The sequence below is a fragment of the Crocodylus porosus genome, unplaced genomic scaffold, assembly GCF_001723895.1.
Source record: "Crocodylus porosus isolate Cpor-Errol unplaced genomic scaffold, CroPor_comp1, whole genome shotgun sequence".
Lineage (NCBI taxonomy): Eukaryota > Metazoa > Chordata > Crocodylia > Crocodylidae > Crocodylus > Crocodylus porosus.
Genome location: NW_017728907.1, coordinates 60,786,014 through 60,797,857, shown reverse-complemented (window position 1 = coordinate 60,797,857; position 11,844 = coordinate 60,786,014). Strand labels below are relative to the sequence as shown.

General features: G+C 40.0%; 1 protein-coding gene across 1 annotated transcript in view; it reads right to left on the bottom strand.

Moving 5' to 3' along the window:
- RAVER2 (ribonucleoprotein, PTB binding 2) overlaps positions 1-11,844 on the bottom strand; it is a gene marked incomplete at its 5' end in the record, with an annotated part of 63,389 nt that overhangs the window by 5,098 nt on the left and 46,447 nt on the right. Inside the window, 5 exons of the mRNA XM_019530643.1 lie at positions 285-410; positions 953-1,042; positions 2,802-2,947; positions 3,472-3,583; positions 6,559-6,818. Coding sequence (XP_019386188.1) covers positions 285-410; positions 953-1,042; positions 2,802-2,947; positions 3,472-3,583; positions 6,559-6,818 — 734 coding nt within the window. The remainder of the gene's footprint in view (positions 1-284; positions 411-952; positions 1,043-2,801; positions 2,948-3,471; positions 3,584-6,558; positions 6,819-11,844) is intronic.

Sequence of the window (11,844 nt, the reverse complement as noted above, 5' to 3'; positions counted from 1 at the left end):
GAGAAGCATCTATGGATGCAAGCCAGAGTTTTGGTCGCTTTACTGGCCGCAGCATCGCATTGCAGTCTCATGTTCATCTTGTGGTCAATGATGACCCCCAAGTCTCTTTCTTCCGTAGTGCTAGTCACCATAGCACTGCCGAGCCTATAGGAATGCTACAGGTTTTTCTTCCCAAATTGTTTTCTTTTTAGCCATTTGGTGGCAGTATAACATAAAAAGCGGCCAACAACCAGCATTTAGACCTGGCCACATATGAAAATGCTTGGGTTAGTCTCTCCCCTCACCTTGTTCAATGGACTTTGTGAGCCTGGCAAGCTGCCTGGCTGATACAATCCCTGGGCTCCAGTGTAACAGGAAGGCATGACATGCAAGTAGGTATTGTAGTCTGGGTGTTGCCCACCACCAGATTCCTAAATGCAAAATAAGATCCGTAATAAATCAGAGTTCAAAACAAAATCCATTTTTTTAAATATTCTTACTTAGTATAGGAACTAGCAGTGGATGTGGAAATACCAGAGCCCAGTTCCAAAAGGAAATTCAGAGGCTCAGACCCGCAGTAACCTGGAACGCTTATACACATAATCCTTTGAAAAGACAGGCCATGTGTGGGTGTCCATATTTTTTTCTGTTTTGCCTTTTGTTTGAAGCACCAATTTGAGGTTCTATAAAGGTATGATCATGAAACAGCTCTTATATGATACACCGTTGGGGAACCATGGAACCCTTCAGGTTGTAGAGTTAAGAATAGGAAAGCCTGGAGAGAATATAATTCAAAGCCAGTGCCTGAGTCTCAGAGTGAAGTTGCAGTGGGATCTGTTGTCTGCTGAATACTGTTCAGTATACACAGTCTGGCAGCATGGGACCCAGTATCAATGAGGCATTTAGCTTTAGGATGCTGCACATCACAGAACAGATCAGTGAAAATACAAAGAAAAACAGTTTTACTTCTTACCTCAGAAGCTTCATTTTCAAAATCCCCTACTCTTACTTGGGAAGCATTGTATGCTTGAGCACAGTGCTGGTACCACTGTTGGAGAGCCTCCTGGAAAAAGAGAACAAAAACCTCTTCACTATCTGCTTTGTTAGGTCAGTTTTAGGGCCTTGATGCATGGTAATTGTGGGCAGCTTCTGGAGTTCTTAACCAATGGATTGTCTGCACATTAACACCTGAAACTAGTCTTAAGCACTCATTAGGCAGTTCAAAGTTATACTACTCCAGGGCAGGATTATTTCTGATCCACATTACCCAGCTCACAGTAAAATAAAGTGTAGCCACTACAGGCTACACGTTAGTGTATAAACATGGATCCTTCTCCCCCCAACATTGATCCAGATCAGGTCCAATGCCTCCCTCCTGCCCTCCCCAGCATCCTTAATTCCTGCTTGCTGACCACTGCCCCCTCCCTGCCTGCCCAGCCACCACTGGCAGAAAAGAGCAACAGTGACCAGGCAAGCAGGTTAATCCTTCCCTGCCCGCTCCTCTGGGACAGACAGCGTGGGTAGCTACACATAAGCAGGGGGGTACCGGGGGAGAACCCCAGGGGGAAGTGGGGAAGCCTGGAATGGGGTAAAGGGAGGATTCTTACCTTTCAGTCCTCCAGGCCCCTGCTGGCCTGAAGTATGGCTGCTCCAAATTCACTAAGACCAATCAACATATGTGCGGCTCACAGGGCAAGGTGTAACCCTGTATTTTACAGCATTTTCCTGTGACCTTCACAGGGCACTAGATTTAATTTCTAAGACTCATCACAAGAAACTTAAAACTCAAACAAAACATTTCCTGGTAATACGTGAGGTGGTTATGTAATGCTCACTGTACGAATGCCTTGTTTTTAGTACACAACCACCAGATGCAAGTGCAGTGTCATTTCGGTTATCTGGAGAGACATAGCAAGACAAGCATACTTGTATGATGTTTTAAGGGTATCTATGTACAACTTAAGAATTTTGGTTGGGCTGCACCAGGAAATCCTCAGTTTTTTGGAATCTATTTGCTATCAGTGCTGTGATGAGGGTCAGCAAGAGCCGTACTCTGTACAGCTCTGACCACCAAAGGAAGGGTTATAATAAACCAGTTCAGTTATGTTAGTTTGCAAGCAGGCTACTTGGAACAGTGGCAGACCTTCAGCAGTGGAAGCAAGGCACCGGGTTGTTTTACCTCAAGGAATTCACACACTAAGAAGGGAAGTCAAGGACAGGAGAGGGGACAACAGGAATATGCCTTTGTAGGCAGAAATCTAAGGAAAACTGTCTGGAGAGAAGAGAAGCTCCAAGTCAGATGTAAAGCAGAAGCTATTGCCCGGAAGTGATGGAGGAAGACTTTGGACAACTTGTCAGATTCTGAATTAAGCCCAGAGTTATGCACCAAAGTAGCACAGATGCTGAGACAGGGAAATGTGCCTAAGCTTCATTATTTTGTGTAGATCTGTACATCTTTTGTATTTGCTAAGTAATTAGTAATTTGTGTGTCACACCTGACACACGTTGATGTAAAATTAAACTCAGAGAACCCTATAAAGCTGGAGAGGGTGAGCTTAAGCTACCAAGGAGTCTGGGTTAGTTGAGCCATTTCCAGTTTCTGCTTTGGTTCCATTTCTGGGTAGGAGGACTAGAGAGAGCACCTACTCTGAGAGTACATTAGGGTAGTACATTGCCCAAAGGAAGAAATCATGCTGCAGTCTGCTTAGACTGAGGGAAGCTGAGTGCACACAGGCCCAGCGAGGGGGCATGCTGCTCCACCAGAGCTTTGAACATGACAACCAAGACCCCCATCAGGGGAGGCAGTACTGCTAATTACATACCTGCGGATAATCCCCCTGCTGCTGAGAGCAATTCAAATAATTTTCTGTTGCATGTTGCGATATATTTCCCTGAGAGACACCAGCATCTAGCACATGGCTTGAAAGTCCAGTCTGCTGTTGAGCATTAGGGGCTTTACTGGCAATTGCTGTTCATAACAAAACAAATACACACAGCTGAGACATGCTGCGCTGTCATTTAGGGGCATAGTCTGATTTCTTTTGTGCTGCTGGGAACCCAGAACACTGCCATACAAAAGAAATTTGTTATTATGGTTTCACACATGTAACAATGTCACAAACCCAGAACATTACCCTACCACTGAAATTTGTTACCACAGAATCACACATACAACTAACAACACAGTGTTACGATTAATAGGAAGAGATTCATGGGAGATAAAAATGCATCAGAAATTCTAAACAAACATAACATCTCTACATACATAAAAAGATGTTCCAAACCGAAAGTCAGCTAAGATAATTTAGACCAATTTATTTTCCTGTTATTACAAGTTCTTTAAAAGCAGAATCCAAGATGTTATCACTGACAAATGTTGTGGTCATTGGCACCCTATAGTTAATAGAGTAGCAGTTTACACTACTCTGCTCTAGAAAACTTTAAAGCAAAACTACAAGCTGTTAAACAGGCATCTGCCGAATCACTGCTTACCTGAAAGACACATACCAGGTAACACACTTGCCAAATTCAAGTAGGGATTGGTACTAAGCCGGATTTCTTTTGGTGGATCTCCCAGCAGTGAGGTCTGTTTTTTTGAGGGAATCTGTAAAACATATATAATATGTACATTGGTATGTAGTCAATATATTCTCTTTCCCTTTTTCAAAAGTAATGGCATGTATGTGTTCCTAGAGGACTTTAACTCATGGTTCTAAAACCAGAATCTTTCCAAATAAGTACAGAAGCAAAACATCTGAATGTATTGCTAAGATTTAATTTTTTCCTACTTGCCAAGTAGTTTGTCAGCAAAGTCTCTCTTTACAGTACAGACTGCTGAGCTAGCATTTGAAAACAAGGATTTCCTGAGTAAATTTAAAGCGCTACTAAAAATCCTCAGATTAATTAAATGAACTGTATGAATGTGACCAAACACTACATTCAATTCAAGCCTCCTAGCCTCACAGCCAACCAAGGCCTGGTAAACTCTGTCGTATGGAGGTGGATATGCTAACACACCTTTCTGATCAATCTACTTATTGGCTTCAGTAGTACTTGTACAGAGAAAAAAGGAAGGACTGAATAAGTAGCTGGATTGAAGCACTATGACATACCCACCCCCTCAAGACAGCAGAATTATAAACTTTTTATCATAGTTTCAAATACTGATATATGGTGGTGCTACGCCCTTCACAGGGGCAGACTGTCTGTGGAGGACATGCAGTCTGATGGGCCACTGGGAAACACAAAAACAAAGAGCTGTATTGAGGGACAAGATCATTGCCCAAGGCTGACGGCTTTGAAAGTGATACCATTAGTGCCTAGGTAGAAAGAATCCTAACATTTTATGCATGAGCAAGAGAATTACTGATACAGCAGAAAAAATAAGGATTTGGTGGCTGGTTGTGGCAAATCAACTAGTTAATTCTACTCAGGTTCTAGCAAAAGTATCCTCAGCATCTGCCAGAAACAATTCTCTCTCCATCTGAGGGGGATGGCTTTCCAGGTAAGTCATGACAATGATGCAAGAAGCATTTACAGTTAATGAAGGATAAACACAAAAGGAGCTGTTCTATGCTGAAGCATGCATCACCTCTCAATCTCTAAAAAAAATGGAGTTGACTAAAAATCCACTTAGTAGGCTAATCATAGAAGCCTGAGTGACACTCCACAGAGATAAACTAAACGTCTTACATAAACTTTCTAAGGGCATAAGACTGTAAGGATGTTGAGGCCACAGAGAATTTGGGCTATGCAATTAAGAGTTTCCACACATCTCTTCACCTACTACACTCTAAAATGCCTTATTTCCCTGGTAATCACAAGTGGCACAACCTTTTGGACTACAAATTGCCTTTTCTACTGTTGACACCAAGTTATTCTAATTAGGTCAGCTCTGCATTTTTTTAAATTATAGCAAAACATTTTTTAGGGAATATAACGATCACAGTAAATGGCATGTTGTCAAGCCTCTCTGATAAAAAGAAAAGTCTGTAAACCATGAACTTCCTCTCACTCTACCACTGTATTTCAACCCTATTCAAGGGAGGGCTTTATTACCTCTCTGAGTCAGCTGGTAGTTCAGTCTCTGTGCCCTTTCAAACATTGGCCTCTGTTGATGCTGACAATGAGGGGAGCCAATTAGTGCCCATTCTGCTTAGGGACCCGTGACACTTGTTTACTAGGAACTGGGCTGCTGTCCACTGTCTCATTTTCAGAGACACTGGACAGCTATCAAATGCTGTGGATGTCTTTATGATTACCAGTGACACAGGCTCATTTCAAATGAGAGAACATATCAGCCATCTGAAATGTGCAGCCTGCTGTGACTGATATTGCATTTTATTCTAAGTGTATTCTATTATTTTGTTCCAAAGCTTTGAAAAAAATTAAAAATAGTATTTATCAAATTTCCACAGAATCCAAGTCCAGTTTTCAAAAATGGGAACTCTAACAGGATGTCCAAATTCTATATCGGCAAGCTTAAATTGGCATTATAGACACCAAGTATGAGCGTCTAAACACAGGATCTTAAGGCCCTACAAAAGCACTTTGGCTTAGAAAACTGTTTTGTGTGTCAACTGATGCAGAAAAAGAAGTAACGTTATTATAACATCTGTAAGAGAAGCTGTCCAAAGGAATGGGATGACAAACCTCAAAAACAACCAGCAGACAAGGTTTTAGCACCCTGAATCATCTGCATTTTTAATGGTTTACTTATTTTCCTTTTCAGCCCAATAAAATGATGAAACTAAAATGCTACAGCATGCTTAATTTGTAAAGCCCAACCCATTACACTAAAAATGGGTTTAAAATGAAAAATAACTACATTCTAAATTAAATCTGTAAGCATAAAGTTGTAACAGACAACAGGTCAGAACAATGCTTAGGTCCTGGTAAATTCAACTAGGAAAAAAGGAAAAAAACCAAAACCCCAAAATTGAATAATGTAAGAATTCAGCCTTTCTGAAAATATTAAATGAACATGTAACTCCTGATATCATATTTAGGGCACTGACAAGTACACACATGTACAAAATGCTGTGAATGGATGGAAATTCTGAACAGGTTTTAATTAAGCATTTCAGTTTAGCTTTAATATTTTAATTCTGCACAAGTTATAAAAGAATAAATACTAAAACTGATCTGATGTTACGGAAAGTCCACTTGTAATTTAAAAGGATGCAGATTAGAAGTCCAAGTTGGCTTCCTGAAGGCGTGTACTAGAGGAATTGCTCATCTTTAGCCACTGAATTCCATCACAAGGTGTTTTTACTGTTTCAGAGGGCAATTTCCTGTAGCCTCAGCAAGTCATCATTATGAGGTACAACTATGAAGACTAGAGTAATACAGAAAAACTCTTCTTTGTACCTTCATTTGGACAACCAAAATTAATTACTGTCCTTCACCTGTGATTTGTAACGGAAATTCCTTTAATGTGCCTTACAATTCTATGATCCAGCAAACATTATAATGGAAATACCAAAAAAAAAAATAATTGTGGTTAGTTTTTAATTAAAACAAACAAAAAAAAAGGAAGCAGCTGGGAGAATGCAAAACTCCATGTTCTGTTTTTCTTACCCCTGAAGCTGTATCAGTGCTTTTTAGCTGACTTTGCTGTTTGGGGGGTCCTCTCTGCAAGTCTCCAGCAGTGAGATTTGTTAAGCTCTGAAGATAAGCCTTAGACCCCGAGACAGCTCCTTCTGACAGTCCCGCTGTAGTTGATTGTTTATCCTGAGTGTTGTTTTGCCATGGTATAGCTTGTCCAATAATGTGCTGATTTGGAAAGAATGGAAACATGCCCATCCCTACTGCTGCTGCAGTTGGAGTCAGACTGGATGCTGCAGTCAACCATAAATGGAGAAACCTTTCTGTTAGACAAGATTTATCAGAACATTTTGCTTGTGGTTTTTATTAAGCAAAGAAACAACACTGAGAAATCTATTTCTAGCTGTCACAGAACATTTAATCCTGAAGATGGCTGCCAGGGATACTGTGATACTAAAAACTAGGAGCTGTCTTTAAAGATAATCTGAGAAAAGAAAACTGTAACTGTACTTGATCCTGCTCTCATTCTAAGCATCCACTGCAGTCATAAGTATTACATAGTGACAAAAATCTTGCTAACTTTTCCTTTTATGCTGCTCAGAAAAGCTAGGAACAATAGCAACAGAGTCCTGGAGTGCTGGTGGGCTCAGGAAAACAGCAATAATTTGCATTAGGAAAATTCAACTTACAACCATAAGTGCTAGAAACTACTACTACCGTTAATAATCAAAGGTTAAGTTAGTGGTCCAGGTCTTCTTGATCCTCAGAAACTCTTTTATTTACCATTACCTAGCACATTATCAAACCATATCTAGAAATACTGAAAAATTAAGATATCTATAGTGATTAACTGGTAAGATAGGGTTTCTTTAGTGAGACTTGGCTGCAATACACATTCCACATTTTGGAACATAGGACCCCAAAACAAATGGGGTGAGAAGTAAAAAATGATACTATGCAGTGTCATCACTGACCTTTTCACAGACTACTGAGCCAAGGAATTCGCAATCAAAACCTGTATCCATAAAACTTGGACATTAAATCTCTGCTCCTTGACAGACTGAGTACAAAGGAAGTCAAACAGAAGAGTCCATCCAACGTGGAGTAACAAACTTTTTGTTTTTAAAAAAAAGAAGATTCTGAATAAAGAAATGCTTCAGCCTTCCAAAAAATATGCAATATCTGTGCAAGCAGAATATTAGCACCTAGCAAATACTCAACACCCGTCACCAGCATGGATTTCTCAGTGTAAACAGTGTAAACAGGAGAGAAGCTTGGCAGTGAGAAAAAAATTGCTTGAAGCCAATGGCTCTTAATTTGCACAGATCAAGAATGCTGATGATACATCAAGAAGAGCTGGAAGAGAAAATGACTGCTCTCCACCTCACCTGGCAGATATAAATCTATGACAGGATAAACTCTCTGTGCCAAACACAAAGGAAGACAGAAGAGAGGGGATCAAGATAAGAATCTTCAGTGTACCAGACTCAGATTCAAAGGAATTGTAAAATATGTTATTTGAAGTCTATAAAAGGAGCTCAAATATTTAAGAGGTGCCACCTGGACTGTCAGGAAGTTATGGGCTGCTCCTTTGTCAAAGGCTGGAATCAAGAGAAGGGAAGAGGGTTTTAAAAGTAAAATAGTACTAGTCAAAGAAGTCTTAGATGCAAACACCATCTTATATATTTTAATCAGCATATATTATTTGATCATGTGCACTGGAAGAGACACAGGGTAGGTAACCCACAAGCAGTTTTATGCTGCTTTCTGGATGGAGTAAGAGTAATTAGAGACAAGATGTAGGATCAAGATCCCGCTCTCCCCCAGTAACCACTTAGAATTTTAGGAAACTGGCTGCGTGCAACATGCCCACCAAACTTAGTGCATAAACCCTAGCTGTTGAGGAGCTATGTGTGGCCCCAAACACTTCTGGAGAAACATGCAGTGCACCCAAGGATCACACAATCAGGCTGCAATCAAGACTTGAATGTACAATTACACACGGAAAAAGAGCATGAAGTACAGAAAGAAATCCAATTCCCACACAGAACCCCTGTCTCTAATGCACCTGAAACCCTTCTGAAAAAAATAAATACAAATTTGTGCTGTGATACCATCTCAAGTTATGCAGTTAGGCCAGCTCCATTTCAGTCTGGGAGACCCTTCAGCAACTATCTATGTGCCATGGAAAGTAGTGTCAGGGATATATAACCGGCAGCCTTCTTTCTTAGTCAGAACTGAAGTAAAGTCCAGTCTAGTGTCACAGAACACTGACCTGGTCTATGCCCTTTTCTAAAATAAAGTGCACACCAACTGGCAATTTTTAGAGGAGGTGAGATGTTAACCTTGTCATCCTGGCCAAATTCAAATGTACATAAATATGTTCTGGGCACCAAAATTCTTCCTGAACTTTCACTTGGAAATAGGATTCATCCTCATTTCCTGTCAGACTGCTGCGTAGTGCTGTTGGTATCATGTTCTACCCGGAGGCAGTTGTGTTTCAGAGGAAATAAAATGATCTCAGTGGTTCGTGTGTACAACAGTTCTTTAAAGAGACACAGTCAACTAAAAAAAAGCCTTCAAGAAAACATATTTTCTTAAATAATTTACCTCTGAATAAATATGAGTAAAATGTAAGAGAATAAAAGACATTTGAAAAGTCTCCCTATATATTTAGTTTATGCATTCAACAGCAATTTTTGTAGAGTCAGTTTATGTCCCCCTTTATTGTTACAATCAACAGTTGTTTGGATGGGACTTTTGAATAACAACATTCTGGAAAAAACGTGAAAAACCCATAAAAAATGACCAAAGGACAAATAGGTAAGTGTAGTATATAAAACATTTTAATCCATGTTTTTAGACTAGTTAATGGACTTCAAGTTGACTGGGTCCAATTTGAACAGACCCAGTCAACTTGAAATCCATTGACTTATACATCTATATCTAGATAGATAGATAGAGAGCTGTCTACATATATGTAAAGATATTAGTGTTACAAGTATAACTTTGACTCATTTTGTTCTTACTTCTTAGTCCTGAAGGAAGCAAAAAGTTCAGTTTCCATCTCTAAAGCTTCCAGTTTGCTAAGCAGCTCATCAAGTGAACAGTATTTCAGAAGAAAACATCATTGAAGTAAACAAACATAAGTTATCAACTTTCTCATACACAATGGGCACTGCTACAGTCTGACTAGTCAGGGATAAAATGAATCTCTGACGCACTGCTGAAATTCCCCAATGGCATAAAGCTGGAAGGCACTGTCCATACAGAAAAGGGCTGGGATGTCATACAGGCAGGACTAAAAGCTCTTGAGATCTAGAGCAATCAAAATGGGATGAAATGTAATAATACAAATTGTGATATCAAAAACTTAGGGCTCAGGTAAGAACGTCTACCACAAGTTGGGAACTTAGTTGGAAACAGCAGAAGAAAGGTTGAATGTTGACCAGAGAGGCTGAGGACAGACATGAGAGGAAAAAAAAAAAACACCCAAAAAAACCCAAACATTGCTTTACTGGAAGAACAATCACATCAGTTTGTCCTGGCTCCCCAGCATCCGTATAGATGGCATGTTTCCATGGGGCTTTCTGGCACTTTTACCCAGTAGCTGATTCAATCAAGCAAATGCACTTTACTTTTAGCTCGGCAAGCCCCCACACCAAGTGCAGCACATGCCCAAAAAAGGCATTGCGTCAGTTTGACCTGGCTCCCCGGTGTTTGTATAAATCATGAGCTTCAGTGGGGCTTTTTGGCGCTTCTTTCTAATAGCTGATTGAATCAGCTTTTATAATAGCCGATTGAACCAACTATTAGATAAAAGCTGCAAAACATCCCGCTGAAGTGTGTGATCTATACATACGCTGGGGAGCTGGGTCAAACTGACGCAATGCCTTTTCTGGGCATGTGCTGCGCTTGGTGCAGGGGCTTGCTGAGTTGAAAGTAAAGTGCTGTTGGGTCTGGGTTTTTTTCCCCACATCTGTAAGCAGCAAGAATGGCTTTGAGCCACCAATGTGAGAGGGCTGAAAAATAGGCAAATGCAATCCTAGGACGTATCAGGTGAGCTACTGTCAGTAGAATTATGGAAGCATTTATGTGAGTGTACAAGGAAGTAGTAAGAACTCATCTGGAATACTGAGTACAACTCCGTGTTCAAGAAACAGATTTAAAGTAGAACACCTACAGAGAAGATCTCTGGGATGGACAGGGAATGGAAAACTTATTTTAGGAGGGGAGACTAAGGGTGAAACTACACATTACCCTTATACCTACCAGTATACCCGAATTGAGGCTGATTTTGCAGGGAGATTGCAGAGCCAGCTGGCATTTTTGTGGGGTAATGGCAGTACCCCTTCCCCCACATCTCTGATTAGCCTAAGGGCCTCCTCAGTGGCCCTACCCACCTGATTGGCTGCCAGGGCTGTGCATCGCACACAAAGCTGATTTCCACACTATAATTACTTGTAGAAGAAACTTTGTGATGCTGAATATATATCAGATAAGAGTATACAGGATCAATACTAAAAACCTATTTCAATCCTGATGTGAACAGACAAGACATTAGGAAAACTCATTAAAAACTAAGAATGCCACTAAAATCAAACGATTAGGTTTTGTCAAAAACAAAAAGTTCAGTTCTACTAAAAAACATTTAGATTAAGCCCTAAATAAAAACGCACAGACTGAGAAGGAAAGACAATTGCTTCAAGTATTGAAAAATACTGAAACCCAAAGTAATATAAAGTAAAGCCAAAACCTTTTAATCTCATCTAGTATATCAAGACAAACAGAGCATAAGGGCATAAGCAAACTAAATCTACATAAGATTCATTCCCATTCACATATCTAGGCATGCCCAAAAGAAAATAAGATGTTAGCATCACACCACCAGCTCCTTGCATAGACATAGACATTATTTTATAGACATTATGGCTGCAAGGGACCTCGGGAGGTCGTCAAAAACTTAAAAAACTAAGAACTTATGGCAAGAAAAGTTTCCAGATCACCTTGAATAGTTAAAGCAAATCCAGATCCTTTGCAGGATAGGGTGCTAATTTCACTCCATAGTGAAGGCAGGTGAAATTAATTCTAAATGTGAACACACTTAGCTCTGAAGGGCTTTTAAGGGCTTTGAGTATAGTCTTAAACTGCAAACAAATTTGTATACCTAAGATTTAACAGTCAAGATTTAAAAACATGGATTCATCCATACAAAAGTATGTTCAAGTACAGATAGAATAGCCAGCTATCTATTTTATGTGTGTGTGAATATAATGTGGTTTTGAAAAACAGTGGCTTTTTTCTGCTAAAAAAAATTGT